This window comes from Nilaparvata lugens, chromosome 4 (assembly GCF_014356525.2).
Source record: "Nilaparvata lugens isolate BPH chromosome 4, ASM1435652v1, whole genome shotgun sequence".
In the NCBI taxonomy this organism is placed as follows: domain Eukaryota; kingdom Metazoa; phylum Arthropoda; class Insecta; order Hemiptera; family Delphacidae; genus Nilaparvata; species Nilaparvata lugens.
The window spans coordinates 52301146-52324078 of NC_052507.1; the positions used below are offsets into that span (position 1 = coordinate 52301146).

Genomic DNA, 22933 nt, shown 5'->3' on the forward strand with positions numbered 1-22933 from the left:
CAATTTAAAGAGTAACATACCTGTTAAATTCCATTGAAATCTATTGCCGCGTTTCGCCGTAAATGCGGAACATAAAAATATTTGGACATAAAGAGAAATGCAAAACCGTCGACTTGAATCTTAGACCTCACTTCGCTCGGTCAATGAAACTCTGGATATCTGAGTTCTTTTTAAAGTACTATGCTATTCTACTTGTTCTACTGAGCCAGTACCATTTTGATTTTTTTTCATAGTACATGGCACTATTTAAATTAACTGTTCTATTGATTTATTCTAACTTTGTCTACAGAATTGTGAAACTGCATATGAGGAGTACTGTATGTCTAATTTTTTTGTTATCCACGTCTGCATCTATTTTCAGTTTGAAGAACTGAATATCAATCTTGATTATTCAAATTTTTTATTGCTCAACATACACACACATTATTTACATACATATAAGAACAAAATGATACACAATTTTTTAGAACAATAATGCTCAAGGTAAAAACCTGTGAGGGGAGAAAAATATAAATTTTCACAAGAAAACGTCACTCGAGAATAATTATGTCACCCGGCCTCACAACAGAGAGTCTTTTAGAGTCCTTGACTAAGAATAGTTAATCTCACAGTTGTACAGTCAGTGTCAGTGAGATTTTCTGCACACACTTCATTGTCACCATAATATTCAGATGATGGTATTTCTAGATGAAATGGATCGGCGTGAATACGCCGAATGGATCGACTCGTATCATTTGAGGTTGGTGATAATGATGAGGAAGCATGATTCTGTTAAAAGGAATAGTCTCCATCTCCATTATGTTCTTAGGGATTTGCTTGTGATCATGTTTCTATCATTTTATCAATTCGAAGATCAGCCTTCAAAAATTTAGGTCAACTTATACATTTCAACTCACGTTGCTACACGTTTCAACTTAGCAAAAGGACAGAGGGAATTAGTATCATTATTCTCTAGAGCCCTGGAAATATCCCTGTTATTGTTCTTGGTACCTTATACAAAAGGGACTCCATAATACAAAAACGAATCAGTCCTTGCCGGACAAAGCTAGAGGAAGAAGAAAAATAAGAAGAAGAAGACGACAGGAGGAGAAGAAGAAGGAAGAAGAAGAAGAAGAAGAAGGAAGAAGATGAATAATAAGAAGAAAAAATATAGATAGGAGAAGATTATAAACGTTGAATACACTATTTTATCTATAACCACTCTTTTGACGAATTGAAAACTTATAAATTACTGGTGGTACTCCCATACAGTAACAGTCAGGGGTGTATTCAAATACCGTTGGATAATATCTTTCCAATATTGTTTCATTCATCTAGAAGTATATAATCTGTTCTTTCTTACATTGATATCACTTATGTATAAGTTACTGCAGTATCAAAATTATTTGATATTGACTGAACAATTAAAAGTCACATTGAAATAGTTATTTTGGAGTTTGGTAGAAATAATACATTTACATGGAACTAAATTTATTCATTAAAGGCAATCTACATAATTCTAATAGGTTCTGATAACCCATAATGATAAAATAGGTGTTCAATGAATATACAACTTGAAATATATTTCAAATTATTTAAGATTAAATTGATTCTACCTCGGTGCTAGTCAGCTTTACATTTGTACATGTATCATTGTATTGAATTATTAAATATTTGATGATTTTGGTAAAACGACATTTTAATCCTGGACTAGTAGTTCTATGAACAGTAGACCGCGCGCAGTTATAAAACACAGCCTCGTCTCATACTGTCCATAAGAGTAAATCCTGTTTGTATGTTGTGTCGGCAAGATATCGGTGTGAAAACGGCTAATGGCTGTTGTGGTTAGTGTATCAAAAATATGCTAACATCAAAAGCTAATCTCCTTCAACACACTGGCAACAGGTCAGCCCGAGTTGAAAGCAGATAAAGGTCGAGAGAAAATACTATGTTTTCTTTCCGTTATTAATTGCATGCTTTATTGCATGCAATTAGAAATCCACTCAACAGCTGAATTATTATGGATGATTCTATTCTGATTTTTACTGTAATATTGGCGTTCGAAGGAGACTTTACCTATTGTATTAACCTTAAGATGCAAAATTTCCAAAAAAAACCTTGTATATACGTCGAGGCACAATTTAAAAATAAATATACCTGTCAAATTTCATGGTAATCTATTGCTGCGTTTCGCCGTAATTGCGGAACATATAAACATAAAGAGAAATGCAAAGCCATCGACTTGAATCTTGGAACTCACTTCGCTCGGTCAATAAATCGAAATTTTAAGAAACCACAAATATCCTGGATGAAAAGTGGAATCAAATGCTATGTAGATTTGAATCTAAATGTCTAGGATACACTAAACAGTCTACTAAATCCATCATTTTTTCTCCCACAGGAGAAAAGTTTAAAGATGGCATGAAAATGATATCACCACATTATTTACTTATGTAAATTATATATTTATATATGTATGTCACGTGGATTGAAGGAGCGTTGTTTGTCACGTTGTTTGTTGATTGAAGGAAGATTCTATTTTACTATTTAAATAAATCATAATGTAATTTACTTATCCACTTCGAGATTTACATAGTGATAATAAGTAGGAAATGATATGTATAGCAAACACTTCAGTTGCTATGTAGGCCTACTGTATTGTATTCTGTAGTGTCTTATTTTTTACTAAAGTGATGAAGTATCAGAAAATACTATCATTCAGCATTGTTATGTATTATTTTCAAAGTCATTTTTTTCTCTTTCTTTTCAATAATTTAAAATTTGTTATTTTTTTAAAATAAGTAGATAGCTTAACTATTGTTTGTTTTTAATCATATTATTTGTATTTTTGTTTTGTATTGTTATAATACTTGATAGAGAGTTGAGTGTAAGAGAGGGTCGACTGCGCCCTAACTTCGCTCTCTAAGAAAAATAAAGGCAGTCATTCTATTCTATTCATGTCACCATAATATATATATATATATATTAAAAAACAGATGACATCCAATTTATTAGAGGGAATGGAATGCCTCCATCTTCATGTGTAGGCAACACACCACACCAACCTTGTTCCTGTGAGACTGACCTTGTCTCTGTGACACTCCACTTGTTCGAATGGGACCCTACCCCTCTTCTTGTTCCAGTGACACTACTTGTTCCAGTGAGACTGACCTTGTCTCTGTGTCTGTGAGACTCACCTTGTCTCTGTGGGAACTTGTTTCTATGAGACTGCCATTTATAAAAATACTTGTCTCTGTGACACTAATATCGTTCAAAAACACTACTTGTCTCTGTGATACGGACCAGTTTGTTGCTCTATTCATTTTTTTGTGATGTTTGAAGGCAGAAAAGATTTTCCATTTGATATAGGTAGTATTCAGTAAACGCTATAGTTGTATATGAAATATTGAATTACCTTGATCTTGGAGAAGCTGAGTATCTCGCGCGACGAATGTCGCCGATGCGCCGAACTGTGTCTTGAGCTGGAGTCGCCGCCACGTCGCTCTCTGTCACGTCGAGTGCTGTCGCGCGACCGGTGCACCGATCTGTCATCTCTCTCTCTCTTCTGATCGGCATCTCTCTCCACCCCCTCTGCGATCGGCTGATCACCCCCTCCACCACCGTTCTGCTTCTTCTCCTCGTTCGTCTCCTGATCGCCTTCTGCAAATTCAAAATAAAACATTTGAATGGACACAATGACCATAACGAGTTCTTGCTATGATTTGTACTATTTGAGTGTATCTAGGTATAGTGAGGTCCACGTTATAATGACAGTATTTGATCAACTTTGGTTTTGCTATCCTTGTCTATCATTCGACATAGCCGGTGGTACTATCCTTTTCTAGGTCCACAACGATGCCAATTATGTTTTTGACAGTGTAGAAATATAATTAATTAATGCAGAGAATCGGCATCGCTATTCTTCTATCTTTATCCACTGCCATTATAACGTGGACCTCACTATAGTATGATGACTATGTCATCAAATCTTGCTATGATTTGTATTCAATTAATATGACCATAACTAGTAGGTAACCCGTGCTTCGCAAGGGTCTTTTTTAAAACTGCAAAATGAAAACTTGACGTAATAAAAAATTCGAAATTTTAAAATAGGCCTATAACCATCCTCGGTTAATGAAGAATCTTTATGCAAAATTTCAAATCAATCAGTCCAGTAGTTCAGATGTGATGATGTGTCAAACATAATTTTCCTACATCACGTACGTGTATGAGCCAGCTCTTTCCATTATTATAGTAAAGATGATGGATAGATGGATGATTTATCAGTATCTTTGAATGAGAATAACTTTTGAACGGTTTGAGAGATCGGTGCGGTTTTGATGCGACAGAAAATCAGTTATTTTTATTCGAATAGGATCCCCAATCACACCTATCATCTAATGTCCCTTTTAAAAGAAATGTTCAGCTGCTTCCATACAACAACTGGAAACATGACAAATTGAAAACTTGACGTAATGAAATCTTGAAGAACTGAAAATAGGCATAAATAACCATCCTCGGTTAATTAAGAATATTTATGCAAAATTTCAAATTAATCAGTTGAGTATATTTCAGACGTGATGATGCGTCAAACATAATTCCCTATTCCTTACGTGTATAAGCCAGTTCTTTCCTTTATTATAGTATAGAAAACTGAAGAAGACATAATACTTGAAAACCTCACAGAATCATATTGATTTCTCCAATACATAAATAAATTTTAGTATCGATTAGATCCTCCTCAATTTGAATCAGGCAGCCTTTTGTTTTCCCAATTTCCAAACAAAATACCTAAAATACTAGTTTCACTGCGAATTCGTGTCTGATAGTACATTATAACTGAAGAATATAAATTATTACTTATTTTATTGTGATCTATTCATGTTTTTCTTATGAAATTCAATGATAGACCTACAGCATGAAGACTATGTCCATTTAATTTGTACTGAAGGAAAAATTTTACATTAAAAATAATTATTTGATAAAATCCAAGTTCAATTGTAATGAAAACAAATTCCTTCAAAAAATAATTGATAATAATACGTTTCGAAGGAAAAAATTAAGAACAAAAAAATTGGGAAGCATCGGGATTCGAGCCGAGGAACCATCGCTCCGTAAGCTAGCGTTTTACCGTTACGAAAATGTTAGTCTTGTAACAGCATTATAACTCATAAAAAAACACACTTTGGGCTGCAACAATGTAGCCTATGGAACTTCATGTACGGTAGCATAGATGAAATTTGACACATTAATTCTGAAAAATCTAAAAGGAAAATTGAAATTTGGACTCAGGGGACCTTGAAACGTATAGAAATTTATAAATTGGAGTACCTTTTAGCAATTCGGAAACCTATTACCTATGGTAATAGGGCAAGGAAAGTAAAAAGTACTTTTTGCGTAATTAGCGCCTACAGTTGAAATTATGGGGGAGATCCATTGCCAAATTGGGAGCAAATAAATAAATACAATTTTGAGAACACATTCTCCACGATATTGTCCATCTCATGATATATTTGATTGTTCAAAATATCAATTCTAGGGAAATTTATTCAATTTTGAAAAAATGTATAACTTAAATACGGTAGTTTTATCAAAATTGAATAAATTTCCTTACAATTGATATTCTGAGCAATTGAATATAAATCATGAGATAGACATTCTTGGAGAATGTATTCTTTATTTGCTCCCAATTCGGCAATGGATCTCTATCAAGATTTCAACTTTAGTCGCTCATATCGCAATAAGTAGAAATAATAATAACGTTTTTCCTTAGAAATATGTTCCATTCAGGAAGCACACAGTATCCGAAAAGAAATACTTTGAAAAATGTTACTAGTAAAAAGGTTTCCAAAAGCGTGGTGCACAGCCTTCATCGAAGTTGAGTTTTCATTCATTTTGTAACAAAATTCGAGTGAAATATTTTCACAAAAAATGCTTTTGTTATATGATTCTGTGTTTGAAGTATAGGTTAAGCATAGTTTGCATTAAAATTATGCAAATGGCACATGATATTCTATAAACAATACCTTAAAGAACGTATTCTAAAAATTTCAAGAATCTTTTCGCTACAAACTTGTATACTAATTTTTTTCAACTGAACTTCAAGCACTCATTCCTCAAAAACAATTTTTCTTTACGATTTTAATTTGTTATACAAATTCAAAAACTTGATAACATGAAATGAGTAAAATGTTTTTAATAGTCATTGATTAGTGTAACCTTAGCAAGCCAACTGATAACTTGTATTCCGATTTCAGGACAAATGTCCTTTTGAAAATAATAATTTAATCTAATGGCAGGATAATGAGTATGTGGAGTGGATGGGGATCTACATTCTAATTAGGAAAATTAAATACCTGTACCAGGAGGGCACAGCTTCTCTTCTTTGACTTCTTTCTTGGATGTTGAAGACGACCTCTTTTCATCTCTCTTTGAACTTTCTGATCGACTAGTTTCAGCTTTCCTCGTGGGCCACGATGTCTCCCCTTTAGCCTGATAAACACATAACCAACTCATTCAATATGCTATACTTGTTAGCACGATAAAAGCAAAATTAATTCATTGAATATTCTATAATGAGCTTTCTAATTCTAAGCATAATTAGTTTCGTCGTTCACAAATTCAAAATTGAATCCGATGAAAAAATGTCTAAATGAGGACGGCATTCGTATGTCTTGTTATTGACAGATTTATTATTAAACTTAATAAAATTAATTTAATGTAATTACTAGTTTCTAGTTTTTGGACAGAAAATCGGTCTTGAAAATTCTTGAAAGTGAAATGTAGCCTATATCTTTTGGGAATACATAATATATCTGTTCATAAAATTTGGAAGAAGAGCAGTTTTGGGCTAAGTCTGCTGCTCTCTCCCAGTCATTGCAATATGATTTATAATAAATTGTATCAATAAATGCAATAAATGTAAATTTGGAAATAACCGAAATATTTGGAGGATTTATTAAACAAAACTAATAAATACAAGTTTTAGGCAATAATATTGGCAGTTTCATTTGTTAGCTTGATCCATGTGATACCTTTTCAACAGAGATGAGTCTACCGTGAAGTTCGCTGAGATGCAGCTTGTGTACACAGCGCTCGGCGTCATCAGCTGAGCTCATCGTCACGTAGCCGTAGCAACGGGGTCCCGGAGTTTTCGTGTTGGTCACTATTTTCGCACTCACAACCTGACAATACGAAGGCATAAGGCTGTTCATTCAATTCACTCAATTCAAAATAATTCATTTCACACACAAAAACCAATACAATAACACAATCAAAGACAATATTATAATACTAGTAAAATGAATCATCGAGAATCATTGACATACATTTCAATTCATTGAATGGTTAATTCAATGAAGTGGAGTTCATCACTTTCAGATCAAGTCACCAAAACTACTTGCCCACAGTAGCAATCTAATTGACTATCATAAAAAATTATTATTAAATTCAATTAGTCATCTATATAATAAGAGAGATTAGGGTTGTGTTTGTTCGTTTGTTCGCATCAAAACATGTCAACTTGTGGATTGCATACCGCAAAAACGGGAATGATTTAGATCTCAAAATTTTGCACATAGATTCTAAAACTATCAATCTCATGCACCTCGAAGCCCAAATTTTAATTTTCCTTCTGGATTTTTCATAATAATTAATGTTCAAATATCATTTATGGGACATGCGGTTTCACCAATGATAGAAATATGATAGAAATTAAAAAAAAAACAACAGCTGTTCTATTATTGCTTTCTACTTTATTCCACTTAACCTCAATAATATTGTTTTGATAATTGATGAATAGTTTTAATGATATTATTATTATTATTAATATAATAATAGTATTGTTTTGATAATTAATAGGTATTTTCATTTTCACAAAGTCAGTATAATAATATGGTGAATGTGAAACACAGCTGCATCAAAGAAATCTCAAAAACATCTGTTTAGAAAAACATAGTTTTGAAACTTCGTTTTCCTGATGCAATGTTTAGGCCTACACGTGGCATGGATTATTAATTTTTCAGCTAGAACAGTTTTTTGAGACAAAGTGCTAAATAAATATCTACAGTTTTATCAATGCTGTATCGGCAATATCAATACGCTTGCAGTTAATATGGGCTTTGAATAAAGGTGTTGATATTTTTACATAAATTATTCTTTTCCATTTTTATTTAATTACAATTCCAAAATTATTCAAGCCCTGATAGAATGATTGACTCACTGTACTGTCAGTCGAAAATTTAAATATTGAAATTCAGTTCGCCTCGAGACGTCGTGGAGTAAGCATAGATTGTTTGTGTGCTCCCTTTGTTGTTACGATATATTTTTGTTTACCGGTTAACTATGTTGTGTTTGAAGTGTGATTAGGATGCTCCTAAACAAGACTTTTTATTATGTAACTCGTGTAACACAAAATGCCATTTTTTGTGTCAGTTAATGAAAGAGTCTAATTTTCGAAAAATGTCCATTGAAAATAAGGCCAAGTGGAAGTGCATAGCTTGTAAAACAGGGTCGGACGCATCGTCGGCTATCGCTGCGTCAGCGGCAGTACAGTCATCGTCTACTGCTGCGTCTGTGTCAACCGTGCAGTCATTGTCTACTGCCGGCGAGGATGGCTCTAGGGCAACGGCTGCTGATAACAGACAATCGCTTTCTCAATTGGATTCACAGGCTATTTCTCATGTCGTGAGAGAAATTATATGTGCTGAACTGTCTCCTACTTTCAAAGAGGATTTTTATTCTATGAAAGTCTCTATAGAATTCATGTCTGATGAGTTCGATTCGTTTAAAAACGAACTTGTCAGTTGCAAGGAGGAAATCAAATCTTTGAAGAAAGACGTGGACTCGTTGAAAAATGAAAATTTGAAGTTGAAAAGTGAACTGTCCGATATGCAAGGCTATACTCATAGAGAGAATGTAATTGTTACCGGCGTTCCAGAATCAAATAATGAATCGATGTTTGAAGTTTTCAATAAAATATCATCTGCTATCAAGAATCCAATTGATTCGTAGGGCCTCAGTGCCGCGCACAGATTACCATCAAGGGGAAAGGATCAGATCAAGCCCATTGTTTTCAAATTCGTCCGCAGACAAGATAAAGAAGACTGGTTGAACCATTTCAAACAGGCTGCGAGTCGCGATGTTGGAGATCCACGTATTTCAACTAAGATGGTGAATCGATCTTTGGCTGATGGTCGAGTGTGTGCTTATCAGTATCTGCCCCCCCCCTCTACAATGGAATTGTTCAGGGAAACGCGAAAACTAGCGATTCAGAAAGGCTATCAGTTCGTTTGGGTTAGAGACGGAAAAATTTTCGTGAGGAAGGAAGAAGGTAGGAAGTCGATACCGGTAAGAAGTGCAATGGACCTTGAAACCATCTAGATAGATAGCAAACATTGATTTTTCATCTGGTTAATGTTGGTTATTGATTTACTATGCCGAATCAGGATCATGATTTGTCTGAGGACATTTATGAAACACTTGAAGTTGATGATTTTTTTTTAGTTTTTCTCTGCAAGATAGTAATAACTGAATAAATATAATTCTTATGAACATTAGAAGTATTAAGAAAATTTTGATCAATTCGTTTATTATCTAAGTATAGCCAAATAAAATTTGACTTAATCGTTTCAACTGAATCTTGGATTTGTGACGATTCTGAATTTGATTTTAATTTACCAGGCTATAATAATGTTAATGCTGCATCTAAATTCTCAAGAAGTGATGGTATGTGTGTTTTTATAAATGAATCGGTAGTTTTTAATTTAAAGGAACTTATGATTGATAATGTGAATCCTCTGAGTATCAGTTGCAATATTGATGGTTATGACCTCACAGTGATCGCTTTGTACCGTTCTCCTTCATTATCTATAAATAACTTCATAAATAGTCTGGATAATCATTTGAAATCTCTAAAAAATCAACGTAATGTTGTAATCATTGGTGATATGAACTTGAATATTTTAGATAATACCAATCTCACAAATGAATATCTAAGTGTTATGCATTTAAATGGATATAAATCCTACATAAATAAACCTACAATATTACATAATTGTATAGATCATAATTGTATTTTTGAAACAAGATACTGTCAATGATGGTGAGGTTGTTGGTGCAATACTAAAAACATCCATAACCGATCATTATTCTACTTCTCTACACATTAATAAAGCCAAGCAAAGAAAAAACCCAGTCCTATAAGTAATGTCACTGAAATTAATTTGTCCAGTATCATTTCCGACCTAAAGAATGAAACATGGGAAGATATTTACAGCGGTGCTGATGATATTGATTCCCTGGTTGACACATTCATTAACAGGTTGACTTACTATATCATTAGTAATATAAGTAGTACTATAAGCATTCTTTCATTTTCAAAATTTTCCACAAAATGAAACCGTTGAAAAAATGGATTACTAAGAGTTTAGTTGAATCTATAAGAGAGATAATATGTATAGAAAACTCAGTAAACAACCGTTTAATATATAATTGAAAGAGGATTATATAGCGTATCGAAATGTACTGAATAATACAATGAAAAAGGCTAAGTCAGATTATTTCAAGCTGAAACTGGAAAATAGTAAAAACAACTCTAGAAAGACATGGGATTGTATCAATGAAATGCTTGATATAGATAAAAAACACGTTCAGCCAAATATAGATCCAGATATTTTTAATGATCATTTCACAAGAATTGGTGAAAAATATGCGAGTCAAATCCTTGATGATATCCATAATATTGAAATACCTGACTCATTATCCCCCAGTCCTAATAACAGCATTTTTTTCAACCCAACTAACAGCACTGAAATACTTGATGTGATAAAATCTTTGAAAAACAATGCAGCAACAGGTGTTGATGGTAAAAAAAATTCTCAGTTCATAGTTAAACCGTTGGAATATATAATTAATAAATGTTTTCTATCAGGCTACTTCCCAAAAAAGTTCAAAATTGCAAAAGTGATAGCTCTTCACAAAGCTGGTGATCATACACAACCCGGAAATTATAGACCTAAGGCCCGGTTGCACAAAAGCCGGTTAAATTTTAACTGTGATTAATTTCACGAGAACCAATCAGAGGAAGTCTTTTTGATAAGATGGCTTCTCTGATTGGTTCTAGTGGAATTAATCACGATTAAAATTTAACCGGCCTTTGTGCAACCGGCACTTAGTCTTTCAAGTAGTTTTTCTAAAATATTTGAAAAATTGATCAAAATTAGATTAGTTTGTTTCCTAGATAAAATAAAATTCATTCATAGTAATCAATATGGGTTTCAATCTGGTAAGTCAACCACTGATGCTGTTCTCCACTTAACTAACATCATAAATAACAATTTCAAATTCAAGCAAAAACACTATCAGTTTTTTAGACCTTGCAAAGGCGTCTGATTCCATACTACACAAAATACTATTGCAAAAATTACATAATTATTGTGGAGTTAGTGGCATAGCAAACGATCTGTTTGCGAGTTATCTAACGGATCGCTCTCAATATTTGACAATTAATGATAAAACAAGTTATAAACATCTTTCTGTATTTGGTCTTCCTCAAGGCACAGTCCATTCACCATTGCTCTTTTTGATTTATGTTAATGACCTTTTGAATCTGAAAATACCTAACTGCAGAGTAATTTCATTTGCTGATGACACGGCTCTTGGTTTTTTCTGGTGTGTCATGGGGGGATGTATATAACAATGCAAATGAGGGCTGAGAATTGTAAAATCATGGTTTGATAGACATGTACTCACCATGAACCTGAAGAAGACTAAATTTATTACTTTTCCTCCTACTGAAATAGGTCAACCAGTACAAACCTTGTCTTTACAAATGCATTCTCACGCTTTGTTAAATCATGTGGATTGTGATTGCCCATGTATTGAAAAGGTGAAATCCTTAAAATATTTGAGTATAATGATGGATGATCATATAAAATGGGATACTCATATTTAATATATGTGCAGACGGCTTGAATATCTAATTTATAAGTTTTATAAACTAAATCAAATAGCTGATATGGTAATAATGAAAAAGATTTATTATGCTTATGCGCAATCACTTTTCCAATATGGAATTGAGATATGGGGGCTGCTTATGATTTCCATAAATGAACAAATTATTCACATTACAGAAACACCTTATCAGAGCTGCATTAAGCAGGCCAAGATTGTACCCTAGTAGACTTTTTTCAAGAATTCCAGGTGCTTACAGTGAGGCAAACATATGTTAAAAGAATCATATTATTCATTAATAAAAATAGTGATACATTCAACTTGAGGAATCTATATATATAAAAGCGAAATGGCACTCACTCACTGACTGACTGACTGACTGACTCACTCACTCGCATAACTAAAAATCTACCGGACCAAAAACGTTCAAATTTGGTAGGTATGTTCAGTTGGCCCTTTAGAGGCGCACTAAGAAACCTTTTGGCAATATTTTAACTCTAAGGGTTGTTTTTAAGGGTTTAAAGTTCGTCTTTTAGCATCTATATTCTTCTTCTCCCAATCTCTTAATATTATAATTGAAATTTTCATATCATATGTTACTATAGAACTATAATCTAGATAGAGTACCTCTTCGAAACAGTTGTTAACTGGCAACTAAATTAATAATTTTGTCAGGTTGGCATTAAGTTGAGTTGACTTTGTTAGGTTGGCACCAAGTTGAAGATTTAAATGCATTTATCGCGGAAAAATTGATTGGGCACTGCTACTTCAATCCTGGAAATATTATATTACTAGCAGTCAGGCTCGCTTCGTTCGCCATATCCGTTTAGTCTGGACCCCCGACTGGATTGTCCTAATATATGATAAAAATGCCCAAATGAAAAATGCAGGCGAGCGAAGCGAGCCTGCTGATCTCATTCTTGGACGATCCAGTCGGTGGTCCAGGGGGCGGAGCCCCATGGCTAGACGGATATGGCGAGCGAAGCGAGTCTGACAGCTAGTAATCCATATAATTTGCGTCCCTCCAATCCATTACAATTTGATATTGACTTTACCAGCTCAAGTGTATATAGACGTCAGTTTGAATATCAGTGTTACTTGTTTGTAAATAAGTCCCAACTGAATTCATTATTAATAGAATTACAAAATCCATAATGAATCTCATACTGGATTGGATTAGGATAAATGTTTATTTTAAACTATCTATATCCATTATGTAGGGTTTCATTCTCGTGTTATAAATTTAAAAAAATATTTGTCATGGCTTCCTTGAATTGGTCTTTTTGAGTTTGTCATTTGCTTGTGATTTTGTTACTTTGTCTTATCGTTTGTAAGTATTGAGATGTGACCTGGTTTCCATAATTTTATTTATTCTTGTGGTTTGAATAAGCTCTTTTTCTTTCTATTTACATGTTTGCTGTACCTAGTTGTTCGAACTCAATGCCGGCGCACAAGTTTTCTTTGCCGGTAGTGCCATTTTGTAAGTTAGAATATTTATTTCATCAATCTGTATTATTTTATGGCAAATAAATGAATTTGAAATGAGGGGAATTTTGGTGAGCTGAACAAAAAAATAAGGTCCTATGCACCTTTTCAATATTTCTTCAAATGAAAAATGAGTTTTGTGGGTTGTCAAAACTCCCCCTGGAAGGGAAACTATTCAACTTATCCATCTTTTAGTAAAATGACAATGATTACTGCATTGAATAACATGTTTCTTGCCAACAATAGAACTCTTTGTGAATTTAGATATGACCTACACTGAAGATTTATAAAATTCTATTAATTAAATACATGGAAATCGAAGTATTTATTTCATTCAGTTTATGGTTAGTTGATGAAATCGATTATCAATAGAAGAAAAAAGATTGTAATTTTATCAGTACATTAGTTGAATGAATTGTTGTTGTACTGAGTTTTTGGTCAACAATATTTTTATATTGGTATTTATCCATTCATTATTTTTCCAGAAGTTTTTTATTTGAATTAGAAAATATTTATCAATTCATCATTCATAACAATGAATTGTTCAAAACATGAATTTACTCAAATAAAAAAGACCCATATACTTTTGTTTTCATGTTTGCATGTTTACACTTGTGATGGATAGCCAAAATTGTAGAGCAAACTGCACAGCGAATTGTAATGGAGGACTCTGATTGGCTGAAAAGTTCAGCGTTCGGAGTGCGGTACGGCGAACAATTAAAACAGAGGCGAACGGTTCGGAGTACTGTACGGCGAATGTTTAACAGCTGATTTCTAACTTTATGAAACATATGCTCATGTTCGCTGAAAGGTGCTATGTTCGGTGGAATGCACTGTTTGCTGCACGGTTCGAGGTTCAGCTCAGCATGTGTGGTCGCACCTTCAGATGTTACTGGACATTTATACAGTTCACAGGCCAAATCAACATAATAATCTATACTATAATAAAGAAAAGAACTGGCTTATACACGTACGAAATAGGAAAATTATGTTTGTCACATAATCACGTCTTAACTACTGGACTGATTAACTTGAAATTTTGCATATAGATTCTTAATTAACCGAGAATAGTTTTATAGGCCTATTTTCGATTCTTCAAGATTTGATTACATCAACTTTTCAGTTCGTCAAGTTTTCAATTTGTCATGCTTCCAGTTGTTGTATGGAAGCAGCAGTTTTAAAAGGGAAATTAGAAGATAGGTATGATTGGGAATCATATTAGAATAATAAAAACAGGTTTTCCGTCGCACCCAAATTTCGTCCACCATTTTTGAACCGCCATGTTGAATTCATCTTTGCTCATTAAGTAACTAGAGCTAGGACTACTATCTAGCATATTCGCTTTCTTGAATGTGAATTATCCTTAAGTGTTCTCTTAAATGAGTGAGACTTTGTTCAGCGTCTAATTTGTAATTCACCTATAAGTTTGTTAATTTATTGATAATTTATTATTTAGGTTTCTGATGGTACACCATTAATGGTTAAACTAAATTTGAAAATATAAATACAGTAATCTTGAAAAAATACAGTCCCTTGAAAACGTGCTTGTCGAACATTTTGTCAAGTGTAGATGCTCAAGATGACAATATTTCAAAAAGAATAATAACTTTTTTGGGAGAGAGAAAGGTCCCACCTGACGAGTGATTTGGATTTTGCCTTAAAAGATGTTGGTAGCTCACCTTTCCATACTTGGAGAAAATAGACTTCAGATCGTTAGCTCTTGTTGACGAGGACAGCCCACTGACCCAAAGATTCCTAGTGACTGATCCAGATATCTTTTCATTTTCTAAAAACAAAAACCACGAGATTTATGGAAAAAACGAATCAAGGTCGTAGCTGAAGCACTAAAATAATGCCACAACTCTATCTTGACAAAATCTAAAAGGCTAACATAATGTGATAGTATAAAATGAGAATAATAAAATAGAAAATATAAATACAGGAATTCTGTAAATTAACTGGAAAAATATAAAAAAATGTTGTAATTTGATAGCTGAATGGCAAATATGCCACTGAACATAAAACTACAGTATCAATCTTACTTTGAAACTACTTCTAATGCTCTCTAAAGAGGATCCTGAAAAATCATCAGACAATTTAAAATTTAAATTACTAATTCAATCATATAAGAATTATTATAATCAACTTACTCAATTTATCATCAGATGAACTGGTGTGCTTATCATTTGTACCACTGTTGAAAAAACATTAAAAGGAATAATTAGTAATGAATAAAAACAAAATATACTGAAATATTAATGAGATTCGTCAAAATTTGAAAAACATAGCTTTAAATTAATACTAAACACCTAGAATCAGTTACTCTGTTTTTTGTGAAACATTATCAAAACTCAACAGATTTTGCTTCATCTGAGTAACGAATTATTGCGAGAATAACGCGCACTCAAGGTGAGAGAAAGAAGCATTTCCACATTATGAGAATGAACGAATTTCAAAAAGTGTGAAAATAAAGACTTAAAAAATGTGGATAATATGACAAGCGTTACTCAGACAAATATGATTATTCATAATATAGCTCAACAACATAATTATTATTAAACTGTATAATATTTAGGTAACAAATGAATGATAATTAATTACTAATATGGTATTTAATTGAAATATTATTCAGCTGGATTGGCACACAACAATGATAGTGAAAACGCAATTGCCATTCAGCCCGGTTGACTGAGTATGAATAATCCCACATTAACTTATGGCATTTATATTTTCACTGTTCACTGTTACTGTTGTGTGCTGTTGTGTCCAGCATTGAACAAATGAATGCATTGTTCCATAATGAAAGCATAATTATGAGGAAAATACCAGGGGTTTGGTATCTTAATTTAGACGTTATATTATTTTTGACATGAGACGCCTCAAGACAACTTACTCTAGATTTATGAAATTTTGAAAATAAAATTCAGAAATTGATATGAAACGACCTTGGAATTTTCTTGAATGCCTCAAGAATTAATGAATTCATGTAAATGTAATTTTCTGGTAGATATCCAAATTCATGTTAGTCTTTCAATTTCAACATTTCCTGGAACTCAATGGTCTCAATTAAACAAGCAAAGAAAACATCAATTCCATTTTTCACTAGTCAGGTGATTAATAGAATAAGCTTTCTCAACGCAAACTACTGAATTTATGGAAGTTTTTTTCTAGAGTCAGCTAAAGAATAATATTTGATTATTCATTTGGTTATTTTTATTGATTATACGAGTACAATATATTTCCCAAATTTTCATTTAATTATGCATTACTTCTTGGGATATTCGAATATTTCAGTGATCAAATTTCATTACCCTTTACCCTTACGAAAACTGATTATAATTAATTTCCCTCAGTATAGCTATGTCAAGAATTGCATTTCCAAGATACTGTAAAAATAGATCAGAGAATGTAAACAAAAAAGTAAGTGTAGGTTAAATCATGATAGCTGCACAATCAACAGTAAACAAATGAAAAAGATTACTTTGCATTCGATTAGAACAGAAATTAAAAAATACTTTCAGATTTTCTCAAGTGTTCTATAAAAATTGATATCCCTTCCTAAACAACTATGTTTCAACTGTTTGAATACATACTTGTGGCGTGCAAGTACATCATCTACATTCAACTGCAGTTAAGTGATTACATCTAATGGAATCGGTACCACGATAACCAATCAAGAAACCGGACGTCACTTGAACGCGGTTACATTCAATAGACCTTCGAGCAAACGGACCTTACATTTTCTAATAGTTACCGTGACGTCTAATTTTCAATTATCTAATTATCCTTCTCATCATTATACCTTAATACTTTGTAATTTTCATGGATTTTCAATTAGATACTTTGTACACCTCCAAACCTATGAAAATAATGAATTTATTGGTTTTCAATCAATACGCCAGCTTGATTGCAGAGTGGTTGCAGGTGGCAGCTACACGAGACGTCCTCAGTTAGTGTGGTAGAGTGGGGTAGGGTGTGGTGGCTTCCTCTCTCCCTCTCTCTCCAGGCAGTCAAGGCGGGTCGTCCTCCTCACACGTGTGTGACGTGGCTTGCTTCACTACAAACCAAGGTGCAGCGTAGGTGTGTCAAGTAGGTAGTCGTGAAGAAACCTAAATGCTGATCAACGTAAAGCTATCGTGGCACCAACCTCTTCCGGTCCGGCTTCTGATCGTCGCTTCTTGCCTTGCTGCCGCCTCCCGTGGCCGCCTGCGACTTGTTGCTTACGCCCCCGCCCCCGGCGCCACCTCCGCTGCTGCCGCCACTCTTCTTCTCATCTGGGACATGGACAACCAACGCAATAAGAAGAAAGCCGCTGGAGACTGCGCTGTAGTGCAGTGCAGAGCAGTGCAGCTTCTAGTAGCTCTCCATCTCAACATCTTCTGGCTCAAATTCGCTCAACGCAATCAAAATTATTCATTCAAGAAGTTGAAAAGCACAAATTAATCATTATATAAAGCATTACTGTGTAATCTTGACGAAAATATAATATATGTGCAACATATGTTTAATCCAAGGCTACGGCTGATGATGATTCTCATATCACTGAACTGTCCAGTGTTAGAGACAGCTACCGAAAATAATAACCACTATCAAAGGCAAAACAAGGCTAACCAACAGCCCCAGTACGAGGCTGTTAATACAATAGGCACTATGGTAGTATCCTCAAGAGGAGGCTGATTCTCAAACATTATTGGTATTATTGTGCGAGTTCTATCGCTCAAATGCACAACTGAACAGTGGAGGATGTTGAGTCCATTCAATCACACAAAACTTTCACAATTAACTATTTTCCTTTTGAAACTGGCCTCTGCCATCAGATGATGGCTGCTGCTTATCCGTCGAGTTGACTTGTTGCACGTATCATCTTCATCTCTTCTAGTCGGTGGCGAGTGGCTGGTTTGCATCTAGGTGGAGTCGATATTTTGGAGTGGTGGATTCGGAGACTGTTGGGCCAGCAACTAGATCTCGATTGGCAGGCACGAAATCCGTGATGATATTTGAGCTCTCCACTTGCAGTAAAACTTCAAACTTTCACAGGTTATGAGTCCATTGCAACCGCTGTCAGTTGGCATGAGCGATAGCTCAAAAACTAACACATTCATTCACAAGTATCGTTAAATCTACAAACTTAATTTTCTCGTATTTCAAAGCTACATTACATACAGCTTTAAGCACTACAATTTCCCATAGAAAAAATATTTAAAAATGATTTCAAAAAACGCCTTATTAACAAAAGCTTTACATTTTCTGTATCCAACATGCAAATTACTTACCCTTTCCCACTGTTTTTTGATTAGGTTCTTCCTGAAAAACAAAACGAAAACATCATTAGTTACAATGGTGAATAATTTTGGTCGAAATGAGAACATCTAGTGGATTTAATTATGACAAAATAATAATCATTCTATTTCCGTTGTTATATTTTTTCAAATAATTTTTCTAATATAAATTTGATAGGATAATACTTTTAATTATTTTTTAATGGAACTTTACAATTATTATATTTGCGTTTTTCACACCCTTGCGGAGCGCGGATAGGCATGCTCGTGCTTGTGTACAATAGATACTGTATGCTTCAAGTTCAACTTGAATTTTATCTGAATTTGAAATTCATAGTTTTTATATTATTTTTGAACTAAAAGTTGGACTAAATGGTGATTATAGAAGGACTTTAGAAAGGTGACATTTAGTTACAAAAAACTTCAAGTTTTGGGTGTTATTTTGGTTTGATGTGACAGCCGTTGGTAAAGCGACATACATCCCACCGATAATCGATTTCTTGCTACACTCGTACCAGCATATCAGGCGTAACTTGTACAATGGCTGTCACATCGAACCAAAATAACACCCAAACCTAGAGTTTTGTAACAAAATGACACCTTTCTCAATTTTGTAAGTAATTTCAATAAATATTTATGTGCTTTAAAAGTTGTTAAGTCCTTTTATAGTCACTCTGTATATTATGATTGGTATATTATTCAATATAAACCAAATTAAACCAATGACATGTTCAACTGATAATTAACCAATTTTTTGAACATTTTAAATCGGTGATACGATCAATCCTCTAATTTCTAATTCGATCCTAATTCAAGTTATTTAAAAAAATGGAAAATTCCAAACTAGATAATGTATCTTTGTACCCCAGTGTTGAAAATGCACCGAAACCTATGTAATTGAGATCAAGAGAAAAACATATGAAAATGGCTCATTTGAAATCTTGAAGGATTTTCATCAATAGAAAAAGCTATTATATTTGTTACGTTTAGACTATTGAGCGATAGGACGATATCAGAGCCTAGGCTATATTCCATCAAGACAATCCACAACCGACTGTCAGTTTGTCTCTTCACAGCTCTCCTGACCAACCAAATTATCAGAAAATATGCAAAATACAACCGTGGCTTGAATGAAAATTGAATGTTTTGATAAAGATGAACTAGAATTAGAATCAAATCAAAACAATTATATTTTTACCTCTTCAGCCAACAACTTTTCTTCATCTTCACCAATAGTTAGGTTTATATGATCTTCATTGTCCAGAGTACCGTTTGTTTCAGCTATACTATTATCCTGTAAAATCAACACACATTACAACGTATTCAAATGCCAAAATACTGTACTGTACTTGTCGGATTAATATTATCATTAATTTGTTTACTATAATTATTCGTTATTCATGCAAATGTGACGCATTCATGTACAAGAAAACATTGCATGTCTTGAAAAAAGAGATTGATTGATTGCCCAGTACAAATTTATTATCATATTCAATCAAAATGAAAAATATTTCAAAATATCATTCCTTGAAAAGTTAATTCAATGTAGACTATAAGCGCTGCTCCAAAAGTATTAAAATATACATTATTTGTTGAACAGAAATTTAATATTGTTTCTATCATCTTGATGAGATAAAAGTTATGCAATTGTGGGCTGAATTTATAAATGATTCACAAGATCGTGTTCAGCAAAGCATGCTTAAAATCGTTGAAGCAGATATTAAAATCGATCAGTAGAACAGAGAACAAGTGTATTTTATCCCTAGTAAGACAATCGGCAAGTCACAATTTTATAAAATTGAAATAGAAAAAATTAAAATTTAATATAATACAGTGATATTTTCTTGTCATATTTAAAAATATATACATCGTTAACCCATTTAATTCGAGATGTTCCATTGATTACATTCCCTCGTGGTTAGGAGACATAAAAATATAACCTCGCCATTAGTTAACAGCTCGCCCATAAATAGATGTTCGTTGCAGAGTCGTTTGCTAGACCCCTTTTAACTATGGCTCTGATAAGGCACACACAGAAGTCACACTGCTGCTCATACCACTTTTTGCATGGTATACTTCTATCCAACTAATGTTTTGGCAACGGGGAGAGAATCACTGTGAACAGTTCTTCCAAACCTCCAGTCGGATGACGTCACAGCATGGTGCTTGTTTATCACAACACTGCTGCCTGCTCTGCTTATTATGTTTTTGATGTTTGGAGGTTACGAATCGAAATCGTAAACTGCAGAATAATTTGTAATTATTTTTAGTTAGTTTGATTTTTTGATAGCTATGAATGAATTAAGTAAGATAAAATTAGAGGTAGAAGTAAAATAAGTGACTGGTGTATTTATTATTGTATAATATTAAAAAAAAATTGACCAGAATTATTTCATTGTCCTCTGGCATTTTGATATGTCTTGGAAACAAAGCAGCCAGTTTACAAGATACATTTCTAATGACTCTACATACGGTGCTTATTATTAAACTTAATAATAATTGATTATTCAAATTTATTAAATTATACAATTTATTAAAAATTGTATTACATGTAATGTTTTCGGACCATTTTCCTCTATCCTTTAAAGCATGCAAACAAGTCAACATAAACTTAAAATACACTTGGCGCGAATGTATAGTGGATTTATAAGCACAATTTTGGGCATTCAAATAAAGAGCACTTTTAGTTATTGGTAGCGTCAGATGATGTCATCTGCCTGTAGGTTTTTCGTCTCTGCAACGGAAAAACGTGTTTGTTGGCGCACTGTTACCTATCGGCAGAGCAATAGCTAACAGAACGACTCTGCAACGAAATTGGCCTGTTAAATAGTTAAGTCCACGCTGTTAACTATGGGCGACGCTATTTGTCGACTCTGCAACCGGGCATTAACTACACAACAACATTATAGCTTCTCAGTTTCAAAGAATCTTGTATCACTTATCAAATGTGGATTGATATTAGACCAAAAACTAAGATAAGAGAAACATTGAACACAATGAATACTTACCTCTTTTACTGGTTCTTTTTTTACAGGGGGTTTCACTTTCTTAGCAGGTGCTGCCTTGGTCGGAGAGGGAGTCTTTCTTTTTTGGGGATTGGCGTTTGCAGTAGTCTGCTCCTTACTGTCTTCCTTCACTTCATTTTCTTCTTCTTTTACTACTTTCTGCTCTTTTTCTTTTCCAACTTTCTCCTCTTCTTTTCCTTCTTCTTCTTCCTTCAGCTCTTCCTCTTTCTCAGCTTCTTCGTCGACTTTCTCTTCTTCCACGTTCTTGTCTACTTCCTCTACTTCCGCCTCATCCAACACTAGCTGTTCTTCTTCTTCTTCTTTTTCTTCTCCATCCACTTCCTGCTCTTCCTTCACAGGTTCACCTTCCATCTCTTTCTTCTCATCTTCATTTGTTTGCTGAGCAACCTCATTTTGTTGTTCTTCGTTATCTTCCTCTAACAACCGCTTTTCTTCTTCATCTTCATCTATAACTTCATCTTTAATGACAAGATCTGTGAAAAATGTCGGAGTGATGGAATCGTCGTCATCTGCCTTTTCGTCATCAACTGGCTCTTTCTTAACGTTAGTTTCCTCGACCTGTGATTCCAGTTTCTGTGCTGGATCACTTTTAATACCTTTCCCATCATCCTCGCTTACTACAGTCTCGGAATCTTCACTTTCAACCCGTCCTGAAAAAAAGTATTTATTAATTCGACTCATACTGTACAAGTATTGTGCATCCAAATTGATCATTTTTTCAAATACACAGCTCAATTTTTAATGCTCCTCAAATACGTTACATTATCAGTAAATATTATTGCATTTAACAGTGATTTAATTATTTTTCAAATACAAAATTTATTATTAAATAATACATAGATAATCTAGAGAGTAGATAATATTGCTTTGTAGTGGATTAATTTTTTCATCCAATTTATTACTAAATTACAATGTACCACACCAGCAATTCAATACAGGTTAAGCCGGCTCCAGACACGCATAATTCGGCAAACACCGAGCAGCGACTCGCCGAATCGCTAGTAGTGTGGATGGATGTTTGTCTATTCAGCAAGCAGCGAAAATTCGTGCTCGTTGTTTCAGCCGGCTCTAGACATGCGGCATTCGGCGAACACCTAGCATTCTCGCCGAATCACGAGTAGTGTGGATGGATGTTTGGTATTCGGCAAGCAGTGAACATTCGTGCTCGTTGTTTTCCCGGTCAGTGTGGGACTTTTGAACACATCAAAGTGG

At 33.8% G+C, this 22933-nt stretch overlaps 1 protein-coding gene across 3 annotated transcripts in view; it reads right to left on the reverse strand.

Moving 5' to 3' along the window:
- Positions 1–22933, reverse strand: part of LOC111063073 (SAFB-like transcription modulator) — a 60184-nt gene that overhangs the window by 23063 nt on the left and 14188 nt on the right. For 2 of the 3 annotated variants that reach the window (XM_039425794.1, XM_039425799.1), the window contains exons 3-11: positions 21704–22371; positions 19894–19989; positions 18690–18720; positions 17564–17690; positions 15567–15610; positions 15096–15202; positions 7014–7163; positions 6336–6471; positions 3395–3639 (exon numbers count right to left, since the gene is read on the reverse strand). In XM_039425794.1, the coding sequence (XP_039281728.1) occupies positions 3395–3639; positions 6336–6471; positions 7014–7163; positions 15096–15202; positions 15567–15610; positions 17564–17690; positions 18690–18720; positions 19894–19989; positions 21704–22371 (1604 nt within the window). The remainder of the gene's footprint in view (positions 1–3394; positions 3640–6335; positions 6472–7013; positions 7164–15095; positions 15203–15566; positions 15611–17563; positions 17691–18689; positions 18721–19893; positions 19990–21703; positions 22372–22933) is intronic. The other variant, XM_039425798.1, reaches the window with a different exon arrangement.